The 16,786-nt window shown below is 39.3% G+C and overlaps 1 protein-coding gene across 2 annotated transcripts; it reads left to right on the forward strand.

Moving 5' to 3' along the window:
- The first annotated feature begins 372 nt into the window (after nucleotides 1-372).
- On the forward strand, nucleotides 373-16,474 carry LOC113460935 (alpha-L-fucosidase 2-like). Of its 2 annotated transcripts, none has more exons than XM_039127500.1 (11): nucleotides 373-685; nucleotides 1,184-1,329; nucleotides 2,753-3,708; nucleotides 8,180-8,312; nucleotides 10,212-10,370; nucleotides 11,622-11,846; nucleotides 11,981-12,082; nucleotides 12,219-12,354; nucleotides 15,243-15,438; nucleotides 15,543-16,068; nucleotides 16,169-16,474. In XM_039127500.1, the coding sequence occupies exons 1-10, from the start codon at nucleotides 469-471 to the stop codon at nucleotides 15,862-15,864; spliced, it is 2,592 nt and encodes an 863-aa protein (XP_038983428.1). In that variant the 5' UTR covers nucleotides 373-468; the 3' UTR covers nucleotides 15,865-16,068; nucleotides 16,169-16,474. The 2 variants fall into 2 exon arrangements, with proteins under 2 accessions (XP_038983428.1, XP_038983427.1); XM_039127499.1 differs by having other exon boundaries at nucleotides 391-685; nucleotides 15,243-15,428.
- Nucleotides 16,475-16,786: the final 312 nt, after the last annotated feature.

Below are 16,786 nucleotides of genomic sequence, written 5' to 3' on the forward strand. Positions count from 1 at the left end.
TTACTAGGGAACACTCAACAGTAAAACTGGTGTGTCATGTATGGAGGAAAACTGCTAATCCTCACCTCGCAATCACCCAGGACAATCACGATTTACGCAGGGATAAAAAAAAAGGCTCAAATATTTCAGAAAAGCTCGAGCATAAACTTGTCCTACTCAAACAGCAACTTGTTTCATCAAATGACGTGCCTGAATTCAGTTCAATGCAGAATGGGACCCACGACCTTTCCGAGAGACAAAACCAATTAGAATTTGCCATGTCATAGGTAACGGCAAAAGGCTGTCCAAGGCCGAACAGCTAATCCGGGCCTCTCCTACCCCTCCATCCACGCTTCCACTGAGTACTTACTGCGCTCTGCCGGCTTCGCCCTTCACGTGAAGACCCCCCCCCCCTTCTCCTCCCTCTCCTGTCAGTCTCCACACCCCAATCTCTTTAGCATTTGGTTTTTGGACTCTGTTTCGCTCTCGATGGAGGAGGGCGAGGAGTGGGTTTGGGTGCGGCCGCCAACGGAGGCCGATGCGGAGTGGTGGGCCGGCGGTGGAGGCGAAACGGAGGACGCGCGGCCGCTCAAGGTCCAGTTCTCGGCGCCGGCGAAGCACTGGACGGACGCCGCTCCCATCGGCAACGGCCGCCTCGGCGCCATGGTGTGGGGCGGCGTCAACTCCGAGACGCTCCAACTCAACCGTAAACAACCACCATCCACCCATTCCTTTCTCTTCTTTATGTTATCTAAATCCAAGAAGATAGAAGGTCGAAATGCACCTCTCTGAGATATTAGTTATCATCGCATGAATTCGTCGTATATTAAAAATTTTGTTCTGCTTTATTATAATGATCGAAGAATATTTGCGAGACGGCAAACAAGTAATTAACTAGAGGTTGTTTCTTTTCAGATTTTAGATTGCTCTATCGGTAAATAGCACTTGCTCTTGACATGTTGAATAATGATTAATGAAATTTTGTATATAAAGATGTTCTCTTCTTGTTTTTATCTCGAGGATATCATACAATGTCGCCCGATTTTTTCTGATCTCTTTTCACTTTATATATGTGCTGATATAGATCTCTACAAACAATCTTCATATTTGCTTGATCCCCTGCCCCAAACCTAGTTCTTTTTCATTTTTTTTCTTGGCATCCAATAATAAAGTTCATGGTGTTCTTGTGTGATTTCTCATGTAGATGATACTTTATGGACTGGTGTACCTGGTAACTATACAGACCCAGATGCACCTGCTGTTCTTTCCAAAGTTAGGGAACTTGTTGACAATGGACAATATGCAGAAGCCACCTCAGCAGCTTTTGGCTTGTCCGATCATCCGTCAGATGTATGTATGCTAATTTGCTTTCGCACAGCTAAATTTGTGGTTTTCTATGGCAATACACTTATTCTTGCTTGTAGGTCTTGCTTCCTTGTATGCTGAAATGGTAGTAATAACTCTTGGTAAGTCAGTTCCCCATGCAAGTGCTAGGCCTGTTCCCAGAACGAAGGACTTTTAACTAAACGGAGGTTTAGAAGAATAGTAAGTATCATGCACATGTATGAGAAAGGGTACATTCTCCTAGAACTGGGAAGGGACTCTTGTTGGTCACCTCTTAGAAATGATTTAAAAATAGATAGGATTGATGACTACATAATGTTCATTCAGGCCAAGTTATCTATTGAACGGACTAGTATACATTTCTCCGTGACAAAAAGGCTGCTGCATGGCACTTGATCCACGAACTTTGAAATCATTGAGTTTATTGGATTGAGATCTCCATTGTTAGAATGGGAGTTATTATTTGCACCCTATGAGAAAATTTTTTCCACATAGTCAAGCAAAGATTAAAATAATATAAGAAATTATATTTCTGTGGTACCATTAAGTAATAATTAGGTCAATCATTATTATAATAGAGTGTCTGAAAAGAAACCCCTAAAATATCTCCGACCAATTTTTCCCTAAAAACCGGCCATACTACAAGTAAAAGAAATTTAATAAATTTGTTCATATGTCCTTTCAACGTCAAGGAACGCCTCCTTGTTCCATGGTTTAGGATCTCATCTTGCTACTAAATAGTATATAGATTAAGTGGTTCTGCTTTACGAAGATTTCCTAAGATCCAACATCCAAACACCTTAATAAATTTAGAGATAATTTTGCTTTGTCTATCTTCTTGCTACTTTTCTTCTCAGGATTGTGAGTTGTGTATGTGGGAGTCACTTTTGGGGATTGTAGAATCATCTCCATTTTTCTCCATTGATGCGCTAATCCTAATAAAACTGGGAACTTTCATGATCTCTCCTGCTAAAACCGTGCATCTTGCCGTCCAGGAGCTTGTGTCCTAGATTAAACAGAATGGAACTACATTTTTTTGATCTCAGTTCTTTTATATATATTTTCCTCTGAGGAAATTGGCTTCTCTCTCTGTCGTCTGTCCTGTTTACTGTTTGAAGCAGAACATGTGCCTTATACCTGAATTGGTCCATGTTGATGGAATTGACCATCTTCCTGATATTACGGCTAAATTTGCGTTCTAATTTATGTTTGTCTGATCAACATTATGATGCAATTTACGTACTTTACACGTCTAGCGGAGTTTATAAAATATGTTTCTGTATTAGTGCTTCAGTTGAATCATGGTCAATAATCAACTTTAGATTACTTGAAAGCTTGCATGATGTGCTAGTTAAGGCACATATTTCAACCTTTCTTGGCTATCATAATTCTCTGCTGAAATTCTTTTTCTTATTATTTTTAAATGAAGGTATACCAACCTCTTGGCAATATCAATATAAACTTTGGTGACTCTGATGATGCATATATGGCTTATGAAAGAGAACTTGATCTGACTACTGCAACTGTAAATGTCAAGTATATTCTTGGTGATGTAGAATTCACAAGGGAACACTTCTCCTCAAGCCCACATCAAGTGCTTGTGACAAAGATTTCTGCAAACAAATCTGGCTGTTTATCCTTTATAGTATATTTAGACAGTAAATTACACCATCATTCTAGTGCAAATAGCGCGAATCAAATAATCATGGAAGGTAGCTGTCCTGGGAAAAGAATTCCACCAAAAGGAAACGAATCTGAAAATCCGAGTGGAATTAAGTTCTCTGCTATTCTGGAATTACAGATAGGCGGTGATGACGGTAAAGTACAGGTTTTAAATGATAGGAAGTTGAAAGTTGTTGGTTCAGACTGGGCTGTATTACTTCTAGCAGCTTCTTCCTCGTTTGAAGGGCCATTCACAAAACCTTCAGATTCTAAGAAGGATCCTACATCGGCATGCTTGAACACATTGTCTTCGGTTAGGAATATGTCTTACTCTCAGCTACTTGCATATCATTTGGACGATTATCAAAATCTTTTTCATCGGGTCACCTTGCAATTGTCCAAGGTATCCAGTGATGCACTCGGAGAAAAAAGATCGGCCTTTTTAAATCAGATCACTGTTCAGAATAGTCCTGCAGATGATTGTGGTGTGTCAGGATTGGTAATACTAAACTCATCAAAAGTTTATTCTTCAGCAAAATTAATGGATGGCACTTTCAAATCTACTGCAGAAAGGGTGAAATCTTTTAAAGATGATGAGGATCCATTATTGGTGGAACTTCTATTCCATTATGGTCGTTATCTGCTTATCTCTTGTTCAAGGCCTGGGACCCAGATTGCCAACTTACAAGGAATTTGGAATAAGGACATTGAGCCGGCATGGGAGTATGCTCTTTCCCGATAATTCTACCTCTATATTATTTATACTATATTGTTTTCCCTAAATAATTAGCTCAGTGATATATGATGTTGTGGTTTCTTGATACCTTATCATGTCCCTGATTGTTAGTTGATGAGAATTTAGATATGCTAATGGTGTCATTTTTATCGTTACTATTACTACTACTTATTGTTGTTGTTGTTGTCATTGTTATTATTATTATGCTCATCATCATTGAGAGAATGGAGGGAGATCCGCTTGCACTAGAAGGCCTAAATACTTGAGAATGCACCACCCAAGATTCAAACCCAGAATCTCTAGTTCCTAAGCAAAGGTCATGCCGCCACCGCCGCCCCCACCACCGAGAAAATGGAAGGGAGACCGACTTGCACTACAATTGCTTGGTCCAAAATACTTAGAAATGCATATCCAAGATTCGAACCCAGAACTTTTGGTTGCTAAGTAAAGGGGTGTGAAGTAGATGTATGACCATGGGGATGAAGCCCACTTCATAGATATGTTGATGTTATTATTCCATCATCATCATCAAAATCATAGAGAGAGAGAGAGAGAGAGAATGGGAGGAAGACCTACCTATGCTATAATTACCTAGGCCCAAATACTTAGGAAGCCCAAACCTTAGCTTAAACCCCACTGTTAGACCCTAACCCAAGCCGTGGCCCATGCTTGAAGCTAACCCTTGTACCATATCTCTAGCCAGACGATTAGCTTGAACCCCATCTCCTTTGGCATATGCCTATTTATAGTAAAACTACCCCAAGTTGTACAAGCCTTGGTCTATGTTATGTGGACACTTCATTATTAAAGTTTTTGAAGTATTAACACTTTTGGATACTTGGGCATGGCTGGATAGGATGTGACATTGTTGGACACTCTGAATTTTCTTGCTGATGCCAGCAAAATGTGATGCCATATGGCAGTTCTATCACGCACGTGGGACTTTTAAATTCAAGTGCAAAATGTTGCAAACAAAGTGACATTATGTTTAATAAGTATCATGGTTATGTGAACACTTTAAGTGAAGTGTCAATATTTTTTATTGTTTTATCAATTTAAGGGTCTTAAGTCTTAACACATCTTATGTGTATGGACATGTGTCTATCTACGTACACACTTGTCTGTGTATAGTGTTTGGCACTTGCGTTGCACATACTTCAATCAAGAAGAGGGAGCAAATATATGATGGTGATAAACAGTCTTCATAGAAGCATCAGGACTCTAACATTACTAGAAGCATTAGGACCAAGGTCCGTCGTACCGGTACCGGTCGGCGTACCGGTGGCGGGCCGGACCGGTACGTACCGGCCGGTATCGGTACAGTACCGGCCGGTACCACGAGCTAAAAACCACAGCGCCTCGCGCTGTGGTTCATAAAAAAAAAAAATTCGTACCGGTACCAAGCGGTACCAGCCGGTACCGACCGGTACGGACTCCGTACCGGCCGGTTCGCACAAGAAAACCGGAGATACCGGTTTTCTTGTGGTTCCGGTACCGGTCTAGGACCGGACCGGTACGTACCGGCCCGTACCGACCGGTACGTACCGGCCCGTACCGGCCGGTACGGGCCGGTACGTCATTCCATGATTAGGACTCTAATTTTGTAATCGAAAAGAATTATTGAAAGACCTCAGTTGGCAAGCAAGTTGGACTCTGATGCTTGCTCGATGTATATAGAGAAGAAATGTATACACACTTTCACTAATATGTTTATATCTATATGTACATATGAACATATATATATATATATATATATATTACCATATATGTGTGTATATTTATGTATGTGTGTGCCTATATGTATGTGTGTCATGCCACCATTCCTGGATGTTTGGAGGATGTCATATTTGACACTTGAGGATATGCCGAGTCTCTAGGCAACACTACCTAGTCCAGACCTATGCATAGTCTGAATGATTCATTAGGACCAAACATCATACTGATCCCACTCCAAAACTTAGTAACACAAAACTTCTACTCAGGGTTGTATGTCCATTTTGAAAACTCCTCAAGAGCTTAAACTGGTACCCACTTGTTAGGTGCTTCCTTCATGTTTTTAAAATGTTTACCTCCCCACACCCATAGGGTACCTCTCCTAAGTTTGGCAAAACAAGATAAACAACTAAATATACATTTCCCCACCACAAGCCATAAAAATTTTACCATCGTAAAGATCCATATATATCTAGGTTATGGCACCAATGTTGTTCCCAAGGTTCGCCGAACCGATATCGGAGGCTGTATCGGCCAATGACCAGTTCAATACGATAGGGGTCTATGTTGTGCCATTTCTGGGTGAACCAAAAATAGTGAGAGGGAGGGGGAGACGAAGGGAGAGGGAGGAAGTGGGAGGAAGGGAGGAAAGGGGGGAGAGAGGGAGCGGGGAGGAGGGTTGCCGTGGAAGTGGGGGGAGCGAGATATAAAGTGATGGAGAGAGAGAGAGGGGGGAGAGAGAGAAAATCCTAACTCGAATACTTGGATAGGGAGGGGGGAGGGAGGAAGAAGGAGAGGGAGGGAGAGAGAGGAGCGGGACTCACCCGTCGGGAGAGAAAGGAGCGGCCAGAGGAGGCTTCATGAGAGTGTTGAGAGAGAGAAGCTACCGAAGGAGGCCTTTGAGGGCATTAGGAGAGAGAGGAGCAGTTGGAAAGGTTACACGGGGGCATCTGGTGAGAGGAGCGATTGCACACATTGGGATGGGGAGAGATGAGTCTCGCATATTTAAGAGGGGGAGAGACAAGCCTTGACTTAACTCATAGGCTTATATCCTGAATTGGTATGCTGAACCGTGCCGATAACTGATCGGTTTAGTTAGGTACACCCCGAACCGGCCTGTTTGGCATGGTTCGGCAATCCTTGGTTGTTCCTATTGGCCACACTTAAATCAAACTATAATGCTCCACCCTTCCGCTAATATAAAGGCCAACGTAGTCATGATCACACTTAGAATTTGCTAATAAGCCCTTCATTCATCTTACTTTATGGGCCAACCTCATCAAGAACCAAGGTTCTAGTGTTCTATATCGCATGGTGCATGGCTTATCATACTAACCTTGTGTCGTACAGTACAGTATGAAGGCTCGATGCGGCACTGTACCAACCCATGGGATAGCTACTATGCCATCTCTAGTAACATACTATGTATCAATACAGGGGCATTACTGTACTGACCCAATCAACACCATTAGGGTATTGGTATGGTCTCCGATACTGAGATTTGAAAACCTTGTTGGAAACCATACCAAAAAGTTAGTGACATGCCAATAATACTAGCAGTTGGTCTTTTCACAGATCCACTGAATTAAATGACTTGGTTTTCACTCTATATTTAAGCCACTTCCACACCAAACTCACCTCCTACAAGATTCAGTTGCCTACACAAAACTCTTCATGTCTGAACCTACATTATCATCCTATACAGAATCATAGCCATCGGCAAAACCTCATAACCAGATTATCTCACTGTATATAGTCCAACCATTCCAAAATGCAAATTAGAATCATTTCAATCTTCCATAACGAGGCAAGAGATTCCATTGGCCTGGTTCTAGGAAAAGTAAATGAGAGCTAGTTAGACCTCTATTTTGGAAAGTCAAGGATCTATGTATCTATATGTGCTGGTTCTTGTTTTAGGTAGGTATTCTGCTTCATCAAGTAATTCCTATTGTGAAGTAATGGAACGAAGATTACCAAGAAAATGAAGAGAGAGAGAAGAATTGACTTCTTTATAATTGAAACTACTTTGGAATTAAAATCAACTATGGTAAACCTGATGTCTTGATGGTTGACGGAGTTAGTTGGCCTTGTATGAAAATAATGATATGCACAACTAGAGCTGGGAAAAAAATCTTCCTATGCAAAAACGGTTTACCAATAAAAAGGTTGTCACGCTATAATAATAGGAGTTTGAGCAACTCACTTTCATGAGCTGGGTTCGGGTTAGTTTAGGCCAGTTCTGGCCCTGAAACAAGTTGACCCCTCATTTCATGCCAATTCCAACATGGTACTGGCCCGGTTCAGGGCAGCATGGAAGATGCTGGTATAAGCTCAAATTACTCCCAAACAATCAAAGAACAGGTTTGGCTCATCTTTGTGCTAAAATGACCACTGAGGCACATAGAGTAGGAATTTTAAGAAATTTTCAGAGGTCTATGTAAGTCTGTGACTAGTTTTTGTGCATTTGTATCAGAGTGTCGTACTCCTCTACTTATTTATTTATTTTCTCTAATATCTTCATATCTGTTGTATCTATATCCACTTTTTGGCATATTCTGCTAGGAAGTATGAGCTTATGACTCGCTTAATGAGCACCTTTTCTAATTTTAGATTGAACTTTTAGTGATTTATAATGCTTTGACCATAGAAGCATGGGTGTATAGTGAGAAACAAATGCACGTAATTTCTATGCATGGCATTGTGTTGTTTAAAATAGAAAAGCTGACTGTTGTTTTTCTTCTTCAGTGCAGCTCCTCACTTAAACATCAATCTGCAAATGAACTATTGGCCATCCCTTTCTTGCAACCTTAGCGAATGTCAAGAACCCTTATTTGATTTCATTGCTTCTCTTGCAGTCAATGGGAGTAAAACTGCGAAAGTAAGATGTTTTTCATGCTTGACTTATCTTCAAATAATGTATCTCCTAGTAAATTGTGTGGATTCAAAATTCTCAGAAGTAGCAAAAAATTTTGTAGCAACAGGTATGCACCAAAGAATTTTGCTGTGCGGAAAATTTCCACATCAGTTTGCAACTTGCAGCATGATAACTTGTACTTTGTTCAATTCCCTTTTCTAGAATGTGCTTAGTTGGTTATCATATCACACTGACTAAATTGATATTTATTTTAACACTGCAACTGGATTTTTTTTTTCATAATGTGACTTGTTTATGTTCTACGAGTTCAATAGCAAATTACCAGATGTTATGTTGGATTGAGCAGTGGTTAGCGAGTGGTAAGTTAATTTTACAGTTATATAATAATGACATATTTCTTCTTGGTATGATGCAGAGTTATGCTTAATATTAGTTGGAGGGACATGAGATTGACCAGGCTATTGCAATAGATCATGGTTTATAATTTTGTTAATTTAATGATCTGCACTGACAGGATTACCCCTCTAAATCCATGGTTGGATGTGAATTTAGAAATTGATTTTCGACAATGAGCTATGTCCACTTTTGAGAAGGATAAAGAAGATAATATTAATGCTTGGCCTCAAGCCAACTAAAATTCCAGTTTGACTTGAACATCGGCATCACGACTTTTGGTACTAGAAATTGCCTGCATAAAGACAGTTTTTTTTTTTACATGATTGTATGTGGATTGTCTCACTGGTTGGATTTGAGCCATGGACAGTTTTTTTGCATCTGGTTTTAGTTCACCTGGCCCTGGACTTGCTTCTATTGCATGTGCAAGGAAAAAATGATCAATGATGATATTCAGAAAGGTACTATTTAAACATCCATGTTGAGAAGGGGCTAGTTGATTTTGCTTTCCAATGCACTGCTTCCTCGCGAGCATGGAATCAATGGAAGGAGGGAATGATACCCGGAAAAAGTGATATATGGATAAAGATTTTCCAAAGAAATCAGACATCTTGTTTAAACTCAAGTAGCTGTAGCCTGCAAAGGGGAACCTTTGTTTTCTTGAACAATTTTAAGCCAAGTTACAATGAAATAGAAACACAACTAAACAGCTAATGTACGATGTCAATGTTGAATAAGTTATAATGATATGCTTAGAAACAGCTAATAAATTTGAATAAGCTTATTAAGCACCTCAGTGCAAAGCTTTTTGTAGTGTAGAGCTAAATTCCATGAAGATCAGTTGCCAACTAGGATAAGAGTGTAGGACCAAAAAGTTATGATGATATAACTGTTATATGCAACATATTGAGGGTTTAAGGGTTGCAGATATCATGTTAAAGTCTTAATTTCAAAATTTTCTTAAAAGATGCTCATCATGAGTAGATATTGTAATGATTAGAAGATATTTCATGCACCATCGCACGGACAGATTGTGCGCCTCTGTGTGTGTGAGACAAAGAGAGTAAAATTCCATGTAGATCTTTTGCCAACTAGGATGATTAGGATTCAAGAGTGTAGGACCCAACAAAAGTTATTATAGTACAGCTGTTATATGTGACATGTTGGAAGTTTCCCGGCTGATGGTAGCATGTCAAAGTTTCCACTTAATTTCTAATTTTTCTCAAGGGCTGCTAATCTTGAGTAGATCTTGTAATGACTAGAAGATGTTTCATGCATGTCCACACATAAAGAGTATATGTATGAGCACTATCATCCCAAATCTCGAGTTACATGTTGGTAGTAAGTAAAGCATGGCATAGTTTTGAGTATAATTAATGATTAGTGGCGAACCTACTTCTCCAAAATAACTGCATGGACATTATTATTATTTAACTTTTTATATACATTATCTCTTGTTTAATGGTTGTTAATATATCGATTGTTAAATATCCTTCATAATGCTTACAGGTCAATTATGAAACAAGTGGTTGGGTGGCACATCAGGTCTCAGACATATGGGCAAAAACATCACCAGACCGTGGTGACCCTTTGTGGGCTTTATGGCCAATGGGTGGAGCTTGGCTTTGTACACATCTATGGGAGCATTATAGTTTCACTTTGGATAAAGTATTTAATATAAACACATTCTTTTGTTATATTATTGGACTGTTAGCATGCATTACTATTGTAGTATCTGATATTCCCTGCAAAATCTACTATTTTGCAAGATCTAAAATGGCAACCATCTGGTACTGTCGACCCCATTTCATGAATTGTGCCATCCCATATCAACATGGGGTATTATCAGCTAGTTCCACAAACTATGTGTAGCAACCTAAAATCTCATCCAAAAAGGCTAGATAGAAGGTATTATTTGGGTTCCTTGGCTATGTGTAAGTACCGAAGATCTTCCTAGTGCATAGCCGATGTGGGACTAAATACACACTTGCACGGGTTCTCATATACTCTCCTTATTTTTAAGCCCCGGCATTCTTGCCAGGCTAAGGATCCAAATCCATTCACAAACACCAAGTTCAACTCATGGTTAGCCTAAATGGGCTCGTGTTGTAGTATTCCCTAATCCACATAGGCATGGGCTGGGTTGGCTCTGATACTATTTGTAACAACCTAGGACCTTACCCTGAAAGGTGTTATTAGTTCATATCTAGAATCCTCGGTATGCTCTTCATTTCCCTTGATATTGTAATACCTTCATTTCTTTCTTGTTTCTTTCTTTCTTTCACCACCAAATAATTTTAGTTAGAGTGTTAGACATCAAATTTTGGCCATATAAATACCTGATAGGTCTATTTTGCATTAATGTCTTACAAAATTCACATCCTGAGCTATAATGTTTGACAGAAAATATACAGTTCCCAAAATATAAATTATATGATTAAAGTACAGGGACGATGTTTTGGTGATTTGAATGCTTGAAATTGAAACAAATTGGTCCCAATTTTATTATTTTATTATGATCTCTGGAACAATATGCAAAATCTAAAGCCGTTCTTATGTTGTGCATAGTTTCCTCCTGGATCTCAGCCATGACACAATCTACTAAAAAATGTTAAAAAATGACATCATTTCTAATCCGATGATGTTTGAATAAGTTCATTGCCATATTTCATTATGTTTTTTTTTCTTCCATGAGTCCCAATGCTTAAAGGAGGTTCAGTGGGTACATGCATGTCCTTTTTCCCTAAGGAAAAGGACTGGAGAACTGGAAAAGACCGCCGAATCTTAGAGAATGCCTAAAGTAACTAAAGTGAAATGGCCAGGCGAATAAAATATTTTTCTTAGAGTTTCCTGTCGGATTTGATTGCTTTTCTTTTTGTAGAAGATTAAAGAGGCTTACTAACTTTATTTTGTGTTTAGGGCTTTCTAGAGAATAAAGCATACCCTCTGTTGGCGGGATGTGCTTCCTTTCTGTTGGACTGGTTAATTGAAGGACCTGGGGGATATTTGGAAACCAATCCTTCTACCTCTCCAGAACATTCTTTTATTGCTCCAGATGGGAAGACTGCAAGTGTCAGCTATTCATCGACTATGGATATGGCCATTATAAAAGAAGTTTTTTCTGCAGTTATTTCATCTGCTGAGGTGACTTAAAGCTTAATCTTGGCTGGCTAGACATATATATGCTTTGTTAACCTCCTTATTTATCAAATCAGATTCTTACTGCTTTATACAAAATGTCTTATACAAGAAGTTATCCAAATTGTTTATAAACCTAGATCTTGGGGAGATCCGATAGTGATTTTATCAAGCAGATCAACAAGGCACTATCAAGGTTGCCCCCAACAAAAATAGCTAGAGATGGTTCGATCATGGAATGGGTAAGAGGAGCCTTTACTTCATTAGTTTTTGATTACTAATTCTCTTTACTCCGTGGCTGTTTACAATGTCCTATTTTAGTTTTGTTGCCTGTTCTGTGGTAGCCTTAAATTTTTTATATATTTATATATATGGCAGGCACAAGATTTTGAGGATCCAGAGGTGCATCATCGACATTTGTCACCCTTATTTGGTCTTTTCCCAGGACATACAATAACAATTGAGAAAACACCTGATTTGTGCAAAGCTGCTGCCAACAGCCTTTACAAAAGAGGTTTGTGGAAGAAATATATAAGAAAGATTCGTTCAATTATGTGCATTTTGTATGATAAACACCTACAAAATTTTAGAATTATCTTTTGATGCTAAAATGGACTAAATCTCTGATCAACCAAGGCAGGATTTTTTTTGATTGATCAAATATGTCTAAATTTAGTTACTTGCTATATATTCTGGCTGTAAGCAACCTTAAATATGTTAATTATCTGTAGGATTTTCAGAACTCTATTTGCAAACTGATGCTTGGCCCACCATCACAGATGATACCTGCAATCTAAAGAATCCATAAACCACATTTCGAAAAGACTGGTGGTTCAGCCAGGGTAATGATTAAATGCTGCTAATTAATTTGATGACTGAATCGGAAGTCAAAAAAAAAAGAACACAAGAACTTAATTAAAGCACATTAATTAAGAAAGAGGTAAGAGATTAGGACCAGGCACTTTTCCTTCACATGTGGAAATCCTAATGAAATTTTCTTTTTGTCATGCAAACTCTAAATAATCATTAGTACGGTCCAAGGTTCGCTGTGCCTGTACCGGAGCTCATACCAGTCGGCTGGCGGCATGGTTTGATACATCCCGTGCTGCTCTGTGTTGGGCCCGTACCAACACAACAGGGAGGGAGAGGGAGAGGGACGGGAGAGAAGAAAAGAGAGAGAGAGAGGGGAAGGAAGGGAGAGGGAGAGGGAGAGGGAGGGAGGGAGGGCCGTCGGAGGGTAGGAGCAAGGGCTCCGCCAATGAAACAGGGGTCTGAAAAGGGGAGCCTGTGCTCCGGCTCTCCGGAGGCCTCTCGCGGCCCTCTGTCCCTCTTCCTCCCCTCTCTCTCTCTCTCTCTTTCTCTCTCTCTCTCTCTTCATTCTCCCTCTCCTCTCCTGTCGGTTTGCCGTTTTGAATGTCGGAACTATTTCAGTCTGCCGCCGGCATGGCTCGGTATGCCCCGAGCTGGGCGGTTCGGGACGATTCCACATTTCTTGGTACGATCTCATGATTTATTGGCCAGCCAAAAGAGAGCCCTTGATGGACTCGAAGATGAACCAAATGCATCTAGACTTCAAGGAAGCTACTAGAGATAAGGAAAGATATTGAGAGAATCCTGTTGCTTGGCTCTGTTTGGTTTCTGAGGAATGGAAAGATGAACAAGAAATTTCCTCTGGTTGAAAACACAAGAAAATGGGGGTTTTCTATCATTTCGTTGCATTAAGAAAATCAAAGTGAAAGTTATAGACAGTCACAAAAGCTTTTATCTTGTTTTGTTGGTTTTGGATTGACATTGTTGTTGCACTAAGAAAATCAAAGTGAAAGTTATAGAGAATAGTGAAAGGCCTTTTTCAAAATTGCTACCTTTGGAAAAGGAAAAACTAATGGTTGTAAAAGAAAAATTTGGACCCTATATAGTATATTCTCTTGAAAATTTTCATTCTAAAAGTTCTCTTGGCTAGCAAACATTGGAAAACAATATTTCAATGTCATAAACTCTTCTCTTTATGGGCTGCTTTATAGGCCCAAATAGGGCCTTTGCTAGCCCATAAGACAACCTTTTTCGCTTGTAGGGTGATCGTGATAACTATATGACAAAACTGATGTAAAAATAATAGTATATCAATATTCCAAAACCAAATTACTTCTTATTCTGATACACAATAGAGTTACAGATTGTTCCTCAGAAATTTCTAAGTTTCTGCAGGCACTTCATCAATAAATTAGGATAAATCTCGTCTAGGTTTCAGAAAAGAGTAAAATGTTGCTGGGCAAAAAACGGATGCAAGTTGCACATACCAGGTCAACAAAACTATTGCAAGCCACCGTATCTCAGACTGATGATGGTATTCGTTGTTATTTCTAACATCTTGTTACATTACTATCAACAATCGAGGTAACTTGATATTATTGGGCTTTCTCCTTTCTTGACATCATGTGCAAATGGCTTCATGTGGCCCACAAACCAGCTGCCTGGTGTCCTACACCTTCCCACTTTATGTCCCACATTGCTTTTAGGCTCTCTGCTTATAAAATATAGTGCATGCTCTCATTTTCCTACATTAGTCTCACGTTTAAATTGTTTCTTTATTTGTCATATTTTGACAATTTTCTATTTGTCTGTGACTGGCTCCGAATTCACTAGCCACTGGCTGATTATGAGAATGTCTTCCTGCTGTCTGTTGGCTATGATAAAATGAAGATTTGGATGCTGCCAAGAGAAAATTAGACATCTTACTGCATTTTACTTCTGAGTTTTCTCCGAGGAATAGATTAGCATGGAGGGTCTGATTCATTTATCATTTACTATTAAATGTTGTGTGAATTCTAATGAAAACACTGATTTTTGTTATGCACCCCAAGGAGAGGGATGGGACTCTGAAACAACCCCAAACAAATGGTATCATTGTTAATAAAAATGTACAGACTTAGAACCGCAGACATGGATGATGGGTAAGAAAGATGATTTTCTTAGCTAAGAATGAAGTGCGGCATGATCAAGAAATGTCAAAGTACTAATACTTCCTCAAGGTCAAAATACATGAAGACAATCATTTGGTTTATCTTAATAAAACTCATAAATAAGAAAAAGAACAAGCTTAAAAGATGCATTTGCACGGCATAGGATGTTGGCCTTTCCATGGTCTAGCTTGAGAGATGAAGGAAAATACACCTCACCACGTTTATTCAGCATACCTTTTTGGGCCTCTATTTTACATGGTAACACACCAAATTAAATGTAGTTCTCATTGCTAGGATTCCTCATATTGATCATGTTGGTAAGCCAGCCTGCAAAATTCTCAACAAGCCTAGATTTCTAGATATCTTGAGAGTGCAACTGAATGCGAACATCTAAATTTCCACGTAATGCCTATTTTGACTAATGTTTCATTGGCTTTTCCAGGGGACGTCGGCCCAGGGTGGTCAACCACATGGAAGATGGCTTTGTGGGCCCGTCTTCACAACAGCGAACATGCATACAAACTGGTCAGGCAGTTGATCAACTTGGTAGATCCTGATCATGAAAGTGATTTTGAAGGAGGGTTGTATAGTAACTTGTTCACAGCACACCCTCCATTCCAGATTGATGGTAATTTCGGGTAAATCATGTGATTCCATACCAACTTTCAACATACCGATAAACTTTTTCAGCAGAAGGCCAAATTTTCATCCTTGCCAACTAGTTTTGATACTCTCTTTTCAGTTTCACTGCGGCAATTGCAGAAATGCTTGTCCAGAGCACGAAGCATGATCTCTATTTACTCCCAGCTCTCCCACGAGAAAAGTGGGCTGAAGGTTGTGTTAAGGGGTTGAAGGCCAGGGGCAATGTCACAGTTAATGTCTGCTGGAAGAAAGGGGAACTTCATGAAGCCTGCTTTTGGTCTAAGAACCAAAACAGTCTCAAGAGATTGCATTATAGGGGTACTGTCGCCACTGTTACATTATCCCATGGAAATATCTACAGATTCAATAAGCACCTAAAATGCGTGAAGACCTGCTCCTTGAAAGAAGGAATATTTCTTTGACTATTTGCTATTTTAGATGGGTCGACCAAAAAGCAGTAGTTTCTCAAGATCATCAACCAAGGAGCTTCCTTTTCTTACCTTACAATTTAAGTCAGCCAAATACTTTCATCTTTGATATCAAGTTTCCATTCTACATATTTAGTAGAAACTGTAACGGAAGGAGCGGTAAAGAGATCCCATTGGAGTCGCGACATTTTTGTTCTGGTAAGTAATAAAGGGACCTGACTAATGGAATCATGCAATTCATCATTAGAATGTGCTGGTATTTTGTTTATTTATTTTCTTACTGTTTTGAATGCAATAGGGAATCAGAGCAGGAGAATCCTTAAACAAGGAAGAGACTAGAAAAATGGGGTCATTACAGGCCCATCAGAAGCATGCTGCTTTCATTCGACAGGAATGGCATCTCAATTTGGATGTAAAATAAATGTTTCTTTTTAAAAAAACTATGCTGCTGAGCACCTTGGTGAATGTTCATCTCGTTGATATGATAGATGGGAAAACTTAAAAGGATCTAGGATTTTTTGAAATTTTTTCTGATATTTAAGATGGAGATATTGAACTTATGGCCAGTATGATAAATTGGAGATTGGCAATTAGTTTTACTTTAGTACTTCCGGTCGATTAAAGCAATAAAAATTCAGCAAGAATTTTTTAAAATAATCATCAGTTTGGTGAGGCAATCAATCTCCTTTTTTATGGTCGACTGATAGAGCAAAGACTAGCGACCAGCGGCATTGCTCATTGAGGCTCCATTGGCTTATCAAAAGAGTTCCAGGCTTCAAAACCTCTTGGAACAAATAAACTAGTAACTTGTTTAAGCGTTTGTTATCAATTAGGTAATCAGTGAAAACATAAGATGAATGAGTGAACTAAATATGATTGACCAAATTGAAAAAATAATGGGTTAAGATCATATTGT

The sequence above is a fragment of the Phoenix dactylifera genome, chromosome 6 (genome assembly GCF_009389715.1).
Source record: "Phoenix dactylifera cultivar Barhee BC4 chromosome 6, palm_55x_up_171113_PBpolish2nd_filt_p, whole genome shotgun sequence".
In the NCBI taxonomy this organism is placed as follows: Eukaryota; Viridiplantae; Streptophyta; class Magnoliopsida; order Arecales; family Arecaceae; genus Phoenix; species Phoenix dactylifera.